At 46.8% G+C, this 17,696-nt stretch overlaps 1 protein-coding gene across 2 annotated transcripts in view; it reads left to right on the top strand.

Annotated features, from left to right (window-relative positions):
* The window catches only part of ARHGAP31 (Rho GTPase activating protein 31), a 60,134-nt gene extending 48,503 nt beyond the window's left edge, over positions 1-11,631 (top strand). For both annotated transcript variants that reach the window (XM_061365566.1, XM_061365565.1), the window contains 5 exons: positions 665-789; positions 2,828-2,887; positions 3,544-4,170; positions 5,132-5,424; positions 6,338-11,631. In XM_061365566.1, coding sequence (XP_061221550.1) covers positions 665-789; positions 2,828-2,887; positions 3,544-4,170; positions 5,132-5,424; positions 6,338-8,806 — 3,574 coding nt within the window. In that variant the 3' untranslated portion in view covers positions 8,807-11,631. The remainder of the gene's footprint in view (positions 1-664; positions 790-2,827; positions 2,888-3,543; positions 4,171-5,131; positions 5,425-6,337) is intronic.
* Positions 11,632-17,696: the final 6,065 nt, after the last annotated feature.

Below are 17,696 nucleotides of genomic sequence, written 5' to 3' on the forward strand. Positions count from 1 at the left end.
GTAGCAGTTTCTTTCTATTTAAAGCTGGGACTTCTAAAGAGACCCAGGGAACTGGTGTCCCACTTCCTCTGACAGTTGCGAGAGATTCCTTTAAGTCTCTTCCTTTTTGGTTAGTACATTACACTTGCATATGATCATGTAACATTTATGATTAAATGAATGTTGGTCTGAGAAGCATTAATAGCTAGTTTGCATTAAGGGATCCTTTTATTTCTACAAATTCATAACAACTAGGAGAAACATTGACTTTAAAGGATCGCTGTGTTCACTGAGCATTAGCACTAGTTCCATCACTTCTCTGGAATTTATCTTACATTCTGTCATTAAAACCTGTTTAAAAGGTAGTTTTTCTTTACTGTGTTGCAAGGTAGTTCGAGCTTCAGAAGTCTCTCTTCTGAAGACAAGCATGGTTGATTGCTCAGTTAATCACAGTAGATGTAGATGATGCCAGAGTCAGCTCTCTGAAGAGATGGCTTAGGTGTCTTTCCATCCATGACATGGTTTAATCAGCAATACAGATAAATCACTTCCAGAAAAGTAAGACTTGGATCTAAGAAGAAAAGATGGACAATGTTGAAGCGAGATAGCTCGGAGGCTTTTGTAGATATTAAAAAGACAAGAGTCTCAAGGGTTTGGTAACCTCCTGAGCCCTTTTTCCTTCCAGGAGAAAATTATCTACCAAGTCCAAGAAATGGAAGTCAATATTTAACTTGGGCCGTTCTGGCTCAGAATCAAAGTCTAAACTGAGTCGGAACGGGAGTGTCTTCGTAAGGGCACAGAAGCTTTCTGGTAAGAACACACTTTTCAGTCCAGTATTTCTCTCTGCAGCTTTCTCCCATGGTAGTGATAGCATGGGGCAACCTGTATCCACATGACACTAATGCCATTAGACTTGAGATAGTCTAATGGGGTCATGTTTATTGCCTGGGTTCTTGCAAGTCTAATTTCCACATCATGGTGAGAAGCACCCTTTCAGGAGGATATTTCAGACAATAGACAAAAGAATATAGTAAATATTCCATTTTGGTATGAGATAAACAGGCTCTTGTATCTCAGATGTCAAGCTTGGGGACTAGGGAATACTATGTAGGCTTGGATTAGTCCACTCTTCCAGCCCAGCTAGCCCCTGGCTCCTAATGGTCCTTACACGGTAGTGGGTCAATGGCTGTCCTTCCACTAAAGGGCATTAAAGAACCAACTGTGTTCTGTCTCTTTGTGAAAAACAAGGCACCAGGAGTTCCTATGGCTCCTGGCTCTCAGGACTTTGAGGAAAACTATTACTTTTGGAGGCGGTATTTGGAGGAGCACTACCAAACATTGCAAGACTTAAAGTGAAACAGTTAATGTTAGCAACATTACCTACCACCACATATGAGAGAGGCTGTATTTATCTCAGTAGTGAGTGTGAATCCAAATGCTGGATCCAGCTCTTTTTGGATCACTGCCTTCCCCCATTTTTTGCATGTACAGATGGCCTCGCATAGGGTGCCCCTGGCAGACCTCAAAATAGCTCTCCATCCTATTTTGACCACGGGATCACCTTCTCACTTTGATAAGGAATACTCCTTCCCAAAATAGTGCTAACCCAAGGATGCCCAGGAATGACTGGAGCCCAGTGATGGTGGGGGCTGAGTCTTGTTCCAAGCACAGTACTGAGTGACAGGAGGTTGTACATTTTCACCTGCAGGACACAGGAATGCACCACTGTGTGCAGAGATTTAGGCACTGAGGTAGTGCTTTGGAGAAGCACTGATTTAGTGCTGCCATGTTGTATTTCTGTGTGTTGTCAGCTTACAGCCTAATGTGGGGAAACAGATGAACTTGCTGTTGAAACTCAGCACATGTTTTAACACAGTTTGTGTCCGTGCACACAAGTCTGCGAGTCACATAAAGCACAAGCTCCACAGCTTGAATTCTGTTCCTCCAGGAAAGCGGAGCCAATGCTCAAGACATCATGCCATATGAATGTAAAAGGTAGCCAGGACTCCATATAAATGCAAAGAGTAGCTGGAGTTTCTCCTGTGCTCCTGTGAGAGTCAGTTCCAGAAGCCTTATTTATATAAACAAGTGAAGCCCTACAAGCCTGCTCACTTTCTGTCTTACCTACTATGTGCAACATCACAAACAGCAAACTTTGCTCCCAGACATTTTCCAGACCCTTTTTTGGCTCCCGAATACTAACTTGTCTTCCTTGCCAGATACGTTCCGCCCCTCATCTCCCCCTTTTCTGAGTGGTAACAGCTACACCCTTCCAAAACCTTCCGAAACAGACCTGTAGAGTGTCTGGTGACAAATGGCATCCTTTTTGCTGGACAAGCAAATCCAATGAGGATGACCAGGAAAAGAGGTTGTGTTCTGGCCTCATGCATTTCACAGGGTTTTGCTCATGCCAGCAAAAGAGCTTGGGAATGCAACGCGAAAAATAACCTACCATTTGCTATCAGGAATATAGAGAGGTGAGAAGGCATTTATGTCAGTTTAGTAAGAAAGCCCCCACGACGAATAGCCTGACTTGATCGGGAAGTGGCCCATAACAGGTTTGGGGATGCTGAACTGCTTCACAGTGGAGTTGGTGTTGACTGGCTGGGTTAAGTATAGCTCTCCACATGTCCGGCAGGTGCAAAGCTGTTGTTAGCACTAGCAGATCCCCATCTGTGTGCACAAGTGTTGTGGGTAATAAGCTGTGTGGTGTGGATACAGAGGAAGAATGCTTGGGAATGGAAAATAACTTTGATGTCTGCCTGGCATGCTCGTCTATATGTGGCCTTTGGTCTTTATGGGCAAAGCTGCAGGGTCTGAAACCTTCTCCTAAAACTCATTTCCACAGAAAAAGCAACTATTCGGCCCGCGAAGAGCATGGACTCACTGTGTTCCCTGCCAGTGGAAGGTGAGACATCAAGAGCCTATACTGTAAGGGTGAAGGATTGCACCTCTGCATTCTCAGCTTTTCCCCATGCCTGCATGGCTGCAGTGTTCTGTTTGCCTATCTCACCATGTTGTGTATCTTCGTATGCTTATGCCATGGCTGCTGACACATGCTCCACCTTTGTGTACATGCATTTTTAACCCTTTTCTGTGTCTTTTATGTTGGTGCTTGCGCCTGAGAGTTACCACTGGGTCTAGCTGCATCTTTATTAGTAATGGGATTCCTTCAATTTTGTTCTTGGTTACTCTGGGCACAAAATTCCCATTCCCAAAAGTGCTCACAGTAAGCTAACAAAGCCTAGAGCTGTGGCCTTTGTGGGCAATGCGAGCTAGCCCAAGACTTGACTACATCTTATTGACAGGGCCTTCTAATAAAAGTCTTAGGTGATTTCCACTGGAAGGCATCCTATACAGCCCTGCCTGCCCAGTTTGGAGGAGACCTGAAGGCTAGAGCTTGGAAGGTCTTCAATACCTGCTGTCCCCACTCCTTTGGGTTAGTCTTGGTGTTCATCAGGGCAGGATTCATCCCTGGAGGGAATGAGGAGGGCTCCTTACAGAGGAAGGTTATTTGCTAGTCCTTTGCTTCCCACTGACTTCCTGCTCTCTTCCCACCCCTAGGGGAGGATGAGAAGAGCAGATTCAAGCGGGCAGTGACTACTGGAGGGTTTTTTGTTCCGGTGATGAAGATACGCACAGGAGGCACAGGCAGCTCGTATGACCTCAGCAAGGAGAATGAGTGGGAGCGGGAAGGATCTGCCGTGGTAGGCAGAGGAAGCACAGAGCTGAGTGGGGAGAAATGTCCTCCCCGGACACCACAGGCAAAGTCACCCCCTGAGCAGCTGAAGGTCTTCCGGGCAGCAGAGGATGCTGAGAACGAGCAGACTTCCCCCAAAGGCGGCCGCATGTTCTACACTTGTGAAACAAGCACCAAGTCGGGCTTCCCAAGCAGCCTCTTCCCCTTGGAGGCCTCCCCTCGCCACCAGAGGAAAGCCCTGAACATCTCAGAGCCTTTCGCTGTCTCTGTCCCGCTGCGGGTATCTGCAGTCATCAGCACCAACAGCACCCCGTGCCGTGTGCCCACCAAGGAGAAGCTTTCCCTCTCCAGCCTAGAGGAGCTGTCTTCCCTCGTGGCTGAGAACACGAGCCCCTCTGCCTTGGAAGCAGGGACCCACACGAGGACAGAGCAGGTGCTGGAGAGGAAGGAGAAACAGCCGGGGACCACTCTGCCAGTGGCAGCATCCAGAGGTGTGTTAAGGAAGGGGATGTGGAGCCTCTGTTGGGCTTCTGGAGGTGCCCTGAAGGTGTGGAGGTTGCTACAGCTTGGTCTCTTTCTTACAAGAGCAGTGTGGGTTTTGATGGTAGCAGGTTGGTTCTTGTTGCAGTAATGACCTCCCGTATGAAGATAGGCTGAGAAAGCTGGGGCTGTTCAGCCTGGAGAAGAGAAGGCTGGGTGGAGACCTCATAGCATCTTTCCAGTACCTGAAGGGGGCCTATCGGGATGCTGGGGATGGACTCTTCATTAGGGACTGTAGTGACAGGACAAGGGGTAATGGGTTAAAACTTAAACAGGGGAAGTTTAGATTGGATATAAGGAAGAAATTCTTTACTGTGAGGGTGGTGAGGCACTGGAAGGGTTGTGAACACTCCATCCCTGGCAGTGTTCAAGGCCAGGTTGGACAGAGCCGTGGGTGACATCACAGTATCACAGTATGTTAGAGATTGGAAGGGACCTCAAAAGATCATCTAGTCCAATCCCCCTGCCAGAGCAGGAACACCTAGATAAGGTTACACAGGAACGTGCCCAGGCGGGTCTTGAATGTCTCCAAAGAAGGAGATTCAATGAGATGCGGACATGGTCTAGTGTGAAGTGTCCCTGCCCATAGCAGGGGGGTTGGAACTTGATGATCTTAAGGTCCTTTCCAACCCTAACTATTCTATGATTCTATGATTCTATAATGAGACTATGGAGGTGTGTGGCCTCCCAGCAATGTCCTCTTGCACCCAGAGGGAGCTCTTTAGCTTTGTTAGTTGGCATTCAGTTGAAACAGCACTGCATAGTCTCAGTCACGTGTTAGTGACATGGTTTAGAGGTGGACTTGGCAGTCCTGGGGTAATGGTTGGACTTGGTGGTCTCAAAGGTGTTTTCCAACTGAGCTGATTCTATGATTCTAAGTAGTTGCATCATTCATTTGTGTTTCTGATCCAGGCTCTCCCCCTGAGGAGCTGGTGGCAGCCAGGAAACCCGAGTCCTTAGAAACTCCACAGCCAGCTGCAGAAAATGAGGAGATGTTATGTGGGCAAAGCAGCCCCCATCAGTCCTCAGAGCAGAGTCCCACCTCGGAACAAACACCAGCCTCAGAGGTTCATAAGGGGCCGCTGCCTGCAGACAAGGCAGAGCGAGGACAGCTCAAGACAAAGGATGTCTCCTCAGAAGGCAGCTGTGGTCAGCAGGAGATCAAGACAGCCAAGACAGAAGAAGGGTCATGCTTTAGACATGTGGTAAGGAAGAAGGCATGAGGAAGAAATGTGGTGGACAATGTCATGGTGGTGACTGGGAGGTTGTTTAGAGTTTCACTGTGTGTCCATAGTCATGAAAACTCAGCCCATGACCTAGACTAAGCAGGGTCAAGAACTGGTCATGTACTGATTTCCCTTCTGTCCACATCACTATGTGGTGATTTACTTTTACACAGCTACCTTCTGTCCCTTTCTTTTCTTCTTTTTCTGTAACCATATGATTGCAGTCATTGCAATCTGTCTGCCCTGAGAATCTCCAGATGTGAGACTGTCTGGATGTCTGAGCGTTTTGACCGATGGTCTCTGAATTCCCCTTCTATTTTTGCTGTCCCATTTGTCTTGGACAGCCTGAACAGTCCTTTTCCATTCTATACACACTATTTATTGTTGTTATTATTATTATTATTGTTACTATTATTACTATTATTATGATTACTATTACCTCCTCTCTATCTCTAGCAGAGCTTATTCACCAAGTTTCTTATAGCAATACTCATCTCTGGACAGCTATTTAAAGATCTGTTGGCATAGCTCCTTGAATAGATTATTCATTCCAGTTTGTGTGCGATTTGGGAATGCATATCCTCTGGCAAGGCCAAGAGAGCCTGAATGGGAAGAGCTGAGACATTCCAGCTACTCATTCACCTCACTCTTTCAGCACATCTGTCCAGGCCTCATTTGGCTGCACCTCACATCTTCCCCTCTATAAACCCACTTGTTTATAGATGTGTTTCCTTCCTTTGACTGGTAGCAGTACAAGCGTCTGTGTTTCTGTACCTGTAAGTGTGCTCATCCGGGAGCCTGTCTGTTCTAAGAGGGCTGTTTGAGGAAGATTGAGGGGTGTTTGTTGGTAAGATGTGAGCTGCCGGCTCATGGCATTTCTTCTGTTTTCCAGACTGAGGAGGACCCTGCCAATGCCCTTCTAGAACCGCTGTGGCCAGAGATACAGCAGGAACTGAAAATCATTGAGCCTGAAGAGGAGCTCTTGCTCTTGCCAGCTGCTGTCCCCAAGATGGGACTGATTTCTGAATCCTCTTCTTCAACACAAGCAGAGAGCTCTTCCTCTGGCCCAGGGCAGAGTCCAGCTCTGTCTGAGCAGAAATCTGCCAGCAGAACACCACAGATAACAACTCAGGTGCCTTTATTTGGTGCCACCAGCATGGAGCAAGAAGACAGTCTCCACAAGGGTCAGTCTGATGTGGTTGCACAGCAGAGCTGTGCTTCAGCCCTACCCAAACTGGGTACTTCTTCACCTGGCACAGGCACTCCAAAGAACCACCATGCAGTGGTGGACAGCCCGAGTGAATGTCTCACTCCTCCCTTGGACTGGAAGCTCTGTGGTCAATCAGAATTTAATGAGGTTGCTCCAAGTGATGGATTTTCTTGTTCCAAAGGAGCATGTCCAGAGTCAGGGAGAGAAAAAGATAGCACTTGCCAGCTGCAGAGGGAAAAGGATGGTCTTACCAGAGGCCAGGCTCAGAAGGAGAAGCCTGAAATCATGACTGCTGATGAAAGGGACACATTCTGCTCCAAGGCACTGAGTGCAGCTGGAATCCAGGAGCTGAAGGAGGGCAATGCTGTTATCAGAACCCATGATGTTGGTGACCAGGATGATGAGGATACCTGGACAGATAATGTGCAGAGCTTAGAACTTGTGGAGCCATGGGAGGATCACCAGTGGGTTACAAGCCCACTCCATTCCCCCACCTTTAAGGACATTCAGGAGAAGATGATACAGGAGTTCCAGCCACAGAGCCAGAGAGCAGAGACAGGCCTTTCTCTTAGACCACGATTCAGCCGCAGCCTCTCCCTGGACAGTAAAGACACAGTGATGAGTCTGTGGACTATCCCATTCTCTTTCATAGATGCCACTGACCAACAGCAGCCATGCAGTGACATTTTGCCAGCGACTTGTGAGCTGCCCAAGACACAACGCATCTCCTCGTCTAGTTCGGGCAAAAGTAAGCAAGGTGAGAATGGCACAAGTCCTCCTGAAGAACCTGCCAAAAAAGATGAGATGAGGTGCCCCCTCACCAGGAAGGAAGCACCAGCTGAGAAGGAAACACCTTCCAGAATCCTTCTTTCACAGCCAGAGGAAAAGAAAGGGGGTGTGAGCAAAGAAAACCCTTGGAGCTCAAAGCTTGAACTGCCTTTACCATACCAAAATAGCTCAGGCAGCTCTTCGCAGGCAAAGAACATAGAGGAGAAGTTATCCATGTCTCAGGACACTGCCCTGGGAGGAGAGACTGTTATCAAAGCGTTGTGCTCTGCCACTGACTCACAGCTGAGTAGTAAAGGTGAAGAAACACCTCGCAAAGTGAAGACTCGGCCATCATCCCTCAACTTGGATTCACTCCTTCCAGCCCCAGATTTCTTCACATTCGAGAGCCTGTCCATGCCTTCTGCCCCTGGGAGCCTTCTGTGTGGACAGAAGGAAGTGAAAAGCAGCGATTCTGTCCCATCACTGCCCACTGCCTGCCCTGCTGCCAGTAAAGGCATTACCTGGGGGTCTCATTTCAATGCCCATGTGGATCTAGACTTGGATTACCTAGCGGTAGCCCATGCCACCACTGGCCGTCGTAACTCTGCCCCTGTCAGCGTTTCGGCGGTCAGGACCTCCTTCATGATTAAGATGTGCCAGGCTAGAGCGGTGCCTGTGATACCACCCAAGATCCAATACACCCAGATCCCACAGCCCCTGCAGGCTCAAAACGCTGCTCCTCCAGCTGAGAAGAAGGAAGCAGAGCCCAAGCAGGCAGTCAGGCAGACTCAACGGGTGGCATGGAGCCCCTTGGAGACCCCCAAGAGCCCTCTGGCAGAGAAGAAAGCCAAAGCAGAGAAAGAAAACAGTGACCCAGCTCAAAAGGACTCAGCCTGCCCTTGGCACAGCAGCCTTGGATCTCCTCTGGAGCCATCTCAATCCAGTCAGTACCCTGCTACAGATGCCCCTGTTCTGCGCCGAAAGCGCACCTCCGAGGGGGAGACAGCTGGAGATACCCCCCAGTCCTCAAAGATGGAGAGGCCATCAGGGTTCTCCAAGCCTTCCTATAGGTCTAGGCCTGGGAGGCCCCAGAGTCTGATTCTCTTCAGTCCCCCTTTCCCCATCATGGACCACCCCTCCTCTTCAGCAGACTCCAGGGTGCTGCTATCACCCATAAGGAGCCCTACTCAGACCACCTCTTCAAGCCCCATTTGTGGCGATCTGTCTGAGCCTTCGCGGACAACGCCTGAGGGGGTGACGCTGCGGAACAAAATGACCATCCCCAAGAATGGCCAGAGACTGGAGACCTCCACCAGCTGCTTTTACCAGCCCCAGAGGCGCTCTGTGATTCTGGATGGACGAAGTGTGAGGCAGATCGAATAGCAACTGCCTCTCATATTCCTTTTTCGTAGTGGATGGGACAGGAGTGTCCATGACCAACTCTGCTGCCATTTTGCTGTTGTTAGAACTATTTTGTGCAAGATGGACCCGAATCCTTTAGGGTTTCCTGCAAAGCATTTTGCTATGGAGGTTCATAGTCTTTTTGTCTTGCTTCTCCTTCCCTTTCTCACCCCTGCCTATTCCCTCACCGTCTGCTTCTTTTGTGCAAGCCAGTCCCAGGGAACTTGCATTTCCTCACAGTCATTGTCTAACAAAGCCCTGTGAAAGTCCCATCCTCCCTATGAAAAAACAAAAAGACAAATAAATCTTAGTATAATTAGAAAGTAGGGCTGGGGGGAAACATTGTCCAAAGCAGTGCAGCCCATGGTGCAGGGTCACAGCATCTGCTGAGGAGGTAAGTCCAGATGTTTGGGACATTCTTCCATCGTTTCCCAGCCACCAGTGAAGGACCGTGCCTATCCATCTCTGTTGTCTGATTTAGACAGTGTAAATCAACAGTGCAGGAGGCTGGGCATAGCTGAAGAGGAAGGTAAAGCTGGTATGAGCAAGTCATACAGGGTGTAAAACACCCAAAGATGTTGCAGTGACAAACATACAACCTGAAGGTGCTGCCTCCAGCTCTGTCCTTGCATCAGAGATGTGCTCTTTCCAGCATGTGCAAGGGCTGGAATGGAAACAGCTGGGTAGGAAACACCTAGCTGTTCCTTTAATCTCCCAAATACAGCTCATGAGCTCTGTTGTGCTCCACCACACCTCCCTGGGGCAGACAAGGTCTATGTGGCTGGGGAATGAGCGTGAAGCCGACTGTTCAGTGATAGAGACTTCTCAGGCTGGTGTCGATGAAAGCAAAGACACAGTCTTAACAAAGGTTAGAATCAACTATTCCCATCATTGCTTAAAGCCAGATGACACCTCTGCAACTATCTCCAGCTGTGATCCACACTGCCAACAGCAGGGAAAAACAAGAGCATCTTTTGATCCACATGGCCTTGGGCTATTGCCCTCTTGCACCCTGATTGACATATCTTTGACCCTTGGTCTTTCATTGCCACTGTGTGGCATGTCCCCATGTCTTCCTTTAAACCTCTTCTTGTTGTGGTTTTACACTGTTTCTTTGAGACCACAGCTGGTTGTCACCTCCCTGGTCTTCACTGCTTTCAGATAGGTTAAGATTATGGCAAAGAGGATGACGTGTAAGATGCGGAACAGATAATGAACAATACAACGAGAGGGGGATTTGAAGTGAATTAAACTCTCTCCTGAAGGGTTGTTATTGTTACAGGCAAATACACATTCATATAAGCAACAGATGCCACAGAAACAGAATTAAAGGTTCCTTTGTAAAGCCTCTAACTCTACATTCACAGCAGGCTCTCTACTGCCTGGTATGTGACCGGGGGTGATTGCAAAGGCACATACAGCCTGTGCTGTCTCTGCAATTTAGGTGCCACTGGAGACTACAGAGGAGATGGGAACACAGGTGTTGCTGCCAGCACTGAGCTTGTCCCTGTAATGGTGCTTGCAGGGGCCATCATTCATGGGGAGGTGTGTGTCTGTAGGCCCTCGGATGGGTATTATGGGCTATAGTTTATGAAGTAACTGAGCATCTGGTAGGAAGTGCTATAGCCACCACAATGAGTGTCAGTCAGGATTTCCTGAGGGATGTATGTTTAGGGCTTTTTTTGTGAAGTACTGGCATTTTTAAACTGTTAGCAAACCCTTGAGCTCCTGGTGGGTACTGGATGTGTCACTTCATGTGTCATTGTGGCTGGAGGGCTCAGAGCCTGTACGGTGCTTTCTGTGCGCACTTTGATTGCTGAAGCAGGGAGATGCCAGAGTACTTCTGAGAAGTTCTGGTCCCACAAGTGAAAGGAATGTATCTTCGGCAGGATTTTCTCCTAGAATCCAAAGGGAGTGTAAAAAAACAGGAGGGCTTTTCCCTGTCAGTGCTTGCAGCTTTTGATCCTCCCTGCTGTACTCCTCGCTTGCGCATAACGCCATGTGAAGGGGAGCAGAGCAGAGAATAAAGCCCATGCTGCCAGTGTTGTGGAGGGAGAATATTACCCCAGACAAGAGCCTGGAGTTCTTGTTGCAGGTCCGTGTTCTTTCACAGATTGCAGCCTATGCTTTACCTGGGCACGCCGTGGACGGCAGGTCCAGAATAATCAGCTTCATGACAATGTGTTTTTCCTTCTCCTTGACCAGAAAATGCCTGTGAAGCCTCCCATTAAAACTAGGGGATTGCCAGTCCTCAGTGCACCTCACAGCACAGCTCTGCTCGGCATTTACGTGGCACCCAAATTCCTTTTTTACCTCCTCATGGGAAAGCTTTCAACCACCATGGCTGAGTTAATGGCAAATGACATGAGAAGATGTGATATGAGGTATTGTGATAAAGTATAGAGAAAGTAAAGGTATGGAAATGATGCACAGGATTTTTTGGCATCAACAGAACAGTTTACTTTGGACAGGGATTTATATTCTCTCAGTTCCTAGAAGTTTTATCTGCCAAGGCACCTGGAATGGGGCCAGCAAAGCTCACGGAGTAATGTGGAAAGGAAAAGAGAATGTGATGAAACCTTGGCACCTTAAAACAGTTCTTCTCTCTTCCCCCTACCCCCCCTTATTCTCATATAAGCTGATCTGTGAACAAGAAATGAGGTCTGGCAATTTGTGTATAACACACTGTCTTAATTCTTAACAGCGTTCCAGTAAGTAATAGTGCTTTTGGCGTAAGTGGCGAAATTCCTGCGAGAGAAAATGACTCTAAATCTTTACTTAATATTAAAGATCACCCTCAGCTAAAATCTGTATCCAGACTATACTTTTTGAGGGTGTTTCAGAATTCGAACTCAGAGCCAGGTCCTGGGTTTTAATGAAGCAGAGATTCTGCAATGACATCTCTATTCTATAGCTTGATCCCATCTCTATCTACAGTTATCTGCAAAGCTGAGAGAGTACTTGCTGAGAGTACTGTGCAAGGTGCACCACTGCACCAAGGTCACCATTCCCAACTCCAGACTTATGCAAATGCTTAATGGTGGGTCCATGTTAATACTGATAGTTGCAGGACCAGAACTTGATAGTTAGAGAGAGCCAGGAGATAGGAGCCATCTCCCATTGAATAGTGCTGAATGTGTGGTTGGAGCTTCCTGAGATCCAATCTTATTAAGAGATTCCTGAGGTCAGTTTCAGGGTCAGACCCAATCTCACCTTTGCTTCAGAGCTATTAGCTTGCTTTCTGCTATCCTGCATCAGCAGACTGAACCTGTGACTGGAAGCAATCCTGAAGTTCAGGGTTTTGCAGTGGTACTTTGTGGGTACCAAACTCCTGCCCTCCAGCACAAGCCTGCAACACTAGAGCCTTTAAGAAAGGGTTTGGGTTCTTTTGCTCGATTTTGGGTTTGTTTGGGGGTTTATTGTGTGTGAAGTATTATGGAGAGGGACAGATTGTTTTATGGGAGATGGGTCTGCCTGGAATCTGAGGTTTTGTGTACAGGAGAGTTCAGTCAGGTGTTCTTAGCATTATGGAAAGGACCTTCCTGAACAGACTGGCACATCATTTGCAGCTCTACAAGGATCATTTCAGGGACCCTGCAGTACATTTTGAAGAGTGTCAAGGCTGCAGATGGCCCCAATCTGTCATGATGTGGTATCACCAGCATATGTTGCTTGGGGGCTTCCACCAATGGGAGACAAGAGACACTTATTCTTCCCATGTAGTCAGGCAGTTTGTACAGCTTCTGTTAAGAGTAACCCAGAGTGAAATGGCTGGGCTGTCAAAGATGAGAATCCCCTGATGGAAAGGAGGGGCATGGAGAATGTTAGCTCACGTGGGAGCTGCTTTATTGGCAGGAGAGTAAACAGGAGGACTGTATTTTACCCTATAAACCACATTCCTCTGGCCTGTCTATCCCATGCTATCACTTCAGGAGGACTGAAGCACTTCTTTTTTTCACCTTTATTGCTTCAGAGGAATTTAGGCCTGTATCAGAGAGCATCCATAAAATCCTGCAACATATTCCCTCATCCACAGTCCAAATGGTGCAATCAAAGTATTGTTTCTTTCTTTATGAATTCTGAAATGCCTGTAGTGGTGAATATTGTGTTGAATTTATATATATATATATATATAAAAAAGAACATTTTATATATATTAAAATGGAATTTAATTAAATGAAGGAATTGCCTAAATAGAATCCTGCACATCTGTGAAATGGGCTCATGCATGGAACTGGTTTCTGCTATAAGTTTTGTAGTACTGAGGGTATGAGATTAACTGGCTTTTTGCCCACGGAGGAGAAGCTAATATGTGGTGGGCAAAAGGCTTGAATCTGCCTTCCTGATCAGGATCTTGTCCTGAGAGAGAAGACATGAGATCAGCACAGACAAGAGTGCAAGGACTGATTTAAGTTGCCACCACAAGCATCACTCCAGTCCTCAGAGATGCAAGCAGTCTACTGGAGCATGTATTACACTTCAGGTATGCCCAGGTTTTGCAGTTGTCCTTTTGCTTCCTTCCATTTCTAGGGAAAACTAATCTCTAGGGGAGGGGAGAAGGTGTAGCTGATGCCTATTTGGTTTAGTTTTGGCTTGCTCCTAATTGATGTAAAGGCTCGGTGATAACTAATCCTGCTCCAAGCAAGGAATGGAAAGCTTGCCACGGAGCTCAACTGGAGATGGAGCAGGACTTCAACAGCCCTGGAAAGGAAGGGTGGCAGGAGGCAAGGGCTTCCTGAGGGCTCCATGCAGCAGACCAGACCTTAGCTCTTGTTCTTGGAGGCACTGGTCCCCTTTGAATTATTCTTTGCTGCCAGGTCAAGGGAAGGGCTGGAAGTCAGACACTGTGAAAAGGACTGTCCCCATCCCACTGGCCCCGCTTTGGGATTACTTCTCCTGCTAGCTCTGAAGGATTGTATTTTTGTTTAGCTTTGTTCTCTGTGTGGACTTGCCTGCCTTTGCGCCTTTGCTTTTAAAAAGAAAGAAAAACAACAGACACAAAAGAAAGATGTTTTGCCAGGTCTCGGCCATGAGATTAAACTGGAGTTTTTAAAAAAACAGACCTGTGCCCTAGTGATGTTTTGGAACACTTTCCTTTGGATTTGGTTTATGAGTGCAGTGCGAATGCATTTGTGTTCCTCTGACGTGGAGTTTGAGTCCTGTTTTCGTGTGAGTGGCACTAAGCTGTGTTTGTGTGGATGAAGGTTAGAGCCTGACCACACACTTTTCTCACTGTAGAATGACCAAAACATCTGAAATGCTTTCAAATTTCCAAGGGTAAAATTCATCTTTCTTCTTACCATTTCCAGCTCTACCAGGCTGAAGTTTCAGTGGTGCACAACCACATCCTCCTATCTAGCGCATCTCCTGCAGAATTCTGCCTTGCCTGCAATAATGTAGAGCAGCACCGAGTACATAAATACTCTGGGATCCCAGTTCTTGTAGAGGGGAAGCCAAGATGGAACAAGAGAAGCTACTATGAAGCCTCAGGTGTAGGCACTTGTGTTGACTTGTAAAGGACAAGCAAGAACTTAAGTATTAATTAAGTTCCCTGGTTCTCTGGGTTCTTACAGTGCCCTTGACCCAATCTCTGAGCTGTAACCTGGAAGTGAATTAGTATTAGTATATATCTGTTATTCTACCCTGGGGTTGTAGCCACAGTGGACATATCTGCAGTTCAGCCTGCTCTTTGTTCTTCCTTAAAAACCAGATGAATCCTTAGGTTACATGGAATACTTCTTGTTCCTCCTCAGCAGCTGAATTCAGGGCTTGACTCCCTTTCCTACCTCTTTCATGACTTCAATTTCCATTTAGGAAAATGCCTGGGTTGTGCTTCCTTCTTACCATGGCAACTGGCACACAAAGTGAGGGAAAACCATGTCTGTTGCTCTGAAATTGTTGTTAGTCATAGCCAACTATTATTGCTGTATGAAAAACAGTGTTTTCGTACTCTTTGTGCCACAGAGTCTAGCAATGACTTGGCCATAAGACAAGTGGAGAATCTCAAACTTCTCCCCAGCATTCCCATGGTTATGAAAATCAAGTAAAAGGCTCCAGTCAGCACTATTCCCTAAATAAGGGTGCTTGAACACATGGAAGTGCTTGAACACAATTCCAGCCAATTTCTTTTGCCTTCTTTCCCACCACCACAAGTGTGAAAGTCTGACTCAAGACAATCTTTTGTGTATGTTGCATTGGAAGCAACAGCTATAACATCTTGGATACTTTCAGCTAAGCCAAAACCAGGATTAAGCAAGTTCCCAAACTGGCTGTAAACCAGGGAACAAGCAACCTAGTGCCAAAGAGCATTTGATACCGGTGTTTCATGCATCCTCCTTTCAACACAGGAATCCAGCTATGGGCAAAAAACCCATCAAGCTGGTGTCCCACTGGATGGAGCTAAAGGCCAGTTGAGAGCAAAGGGAAGGCAGCCAGTGCAGTGAAGGAGACTTAGGCCAAGCTGGCGCAAGGTGTCAACAACAACAAAAAGAACAGGATCATAATAGCCAAGATAAAGACATTGACCTCTCCAAGTTCACTTTCTGTCAGAGCAGAATAAACTACAAGGAATAAAGAACAAGTCTCTCTACAAGGGTAAAAGATGAACAGTTTCAGAGTTAAGGATTAGAAATGAATGGGAGCCGCAAAGCTCAGACCTGGCCATGTCCTGATGCCCCCAAAAGTTAGATACAGTATGACTGTTAAAACACGAAGGTTTGGTTGACTCCATACCAAAAGAAGGTAGCTATTTTCTCATGTCCTATTTGCAAACTGCAGTGAGAACTGAACTATGTTTTGCAAATGTAGAAAATTCATAGGAATTATGTTGTGCACTTTGGGTCCAGATCCATCTTAAAACTGGACCTGCTTTCTTCCATAGCACTTCTGCTAAAGGGGGCACATATCTCTCTATCATTTAAATCCCTTATCTGGAAAGAACAGGAAATACCTGAATTTAGTGAGAGGAAATAGTTTCAAAGAAAACTTAGTAGCTGCTTAAGAAAGAACCACAAGGAAAAGGAACATGGGAACAAACAGGGCTGGAGAAGGAAAAATAACACACATGATGATTATTAAACAGAAAAAGATTCCAGGTAAGTAAAACCCAAAAAGGGAAGGAAAGCCCACAGCCAAACAACTCCAAAACCCAGCCAATAAGACAGATATGAACCAGTGTGAAAAATACCAGATAACTTCTTTCCCCCCTCCTTCATAGGAGACAGGAAAAAGTTTACATCAGAAAGAACTGCTGCTCCCAAACTGCTTTACTCACCTTTTTGATTGTATTGTGAGATAATTTGCTTTGAAGACTAAGGGTCGGACAGTGGAAGCCGAAGAGGGGTGTAAAAAGGCTTGGCTGGTTATTTGCAGGGATTATTTGAAGTGTCATGGCTTTACCCTCTCCAGCCTCTGTGCCAGCCACGGGACCCTTCTAAAGGTGACCATTGCTTAGGAAAATATATAGACAGGGATGGTTTTCAGTCCTGCATTCACTCACGGTCTGTAACAGCCCCAGGTAGGCAGAGCAGCTCACTGCTCATCACTTAGCAGTCTTGCAGAGCTTACCTCAACTATTGAACGTGCAAGAACTGCAGATGACCTTACCCATGCTGGAATTCCACCTCGTGTGCAAACTAACACATCCAGAAACACCCTCACCGTTTATTCCTGTTGAGGATGAGCTCTCATCACTCATCCTCAACTCCTTGAGCAGCAGGATCTCCTCAAGATAGATGACTGAGATTACAGGGAGAGTTCTTGCAGGAGGTTCCCAGCATACCACACGTTGCAGAGGCTTTCCCCAGTTGCCAAAGAGGGCAGGGCTGCCAAAGGGTGGGAGAAGGAGGCTTCATTTATGAGCTAGTTTTAGGCCATACTTGGTCCCAATAAACATTTGCTTGGCACAAGTCCCTGTTAAGGAATGTAAAAACCCAAGATGCCAGGGCAGCGAGCAGGATGAGGGATAAATCATCTGAGTCAGAGGATACCAAACACCACCGACAGCCTGGCTGATGGTTTTCACAGTAAGGTGGGTAGCCAGATGCAAGCATGGAGATAGTATGTTGTATATATTATATAGTGGAGATAGTATGTTGTACATGAACCAGTAAGGTATGGAGAAACAGGGCCTGAGAGAGTCTGCGTAAAGAGATCTCATGCAAAAGAAGAAGTAGTGAGAACAAAGGAGGAAGGGGTAGGAAATCCTGTTGGAAAAATACACAAAAGCAGCCCCATTGCCTGAAGGAACAGACACATTCAGTCCTGCCAGCCACAAGCATTCAGCAATGTGAAAGACATCAGGTTATGTCTGTGCGTGTATGGGAGGGAAGCAGATGAGGACTTGGGATTCTCGTTGGCTTGGAGGCCCCGCTGCTCTGTCATGTCTGAACAGAGGATGTTTCTCAGCAAGGCCCCTGTTTCTCAGAGCTGGGATTGTTACAATAAATTAATAATCTAAAAATACAGTTGATAACTCCATGGGAGAATCAAAACATGCTTTGTTTGCCAGGAGAGAGCTGTGAATACTCACACCTACAGAGAAGAAATGCACAGAACAAATCTGCAAACAAATTGCACAGCTTCCACCTGGAGAAGTCACTCTGTCTTAGCCCAGCAATTTACATTCACATATGCATATTGCCTGTGTTGAGGACCATAAAACATCCATCCGTACCTCCGAGCAGCAATTCAAACAGCTGAGAATGACCAGGGTTTCTTTACAAGCCTCAGCCAACACATAAACCAGTTCACCACCATTCCTATCACAGACTCCATCCCTTCCTCACCTTCCCCTGGCATCCCAGGTAGGGAAGTTGCAGAGATTGGAATCAGCCTTCAGAAGCTGAAAAACCTGACAAAGTTGGGCAGGAGT

This window comes from Neopsephotus bourkii, unplaced genomic scaffold (genome assembly GCF_033783945.1).
Source record: "Neopsephotus bourkii isolate Nb327-2 ecotype Australia unplaced genomic scaffold, CSIRO-AGI_Nbou_v1 NB_1287, whole genome shotgun sequence".
Classification (NCBI taxonomy): Eukaryota; Metazoa; Chordata; class Aves; order Psittaciformes; family Psittacidae; genus Neopsephotus; species Neopsephotus bourkii.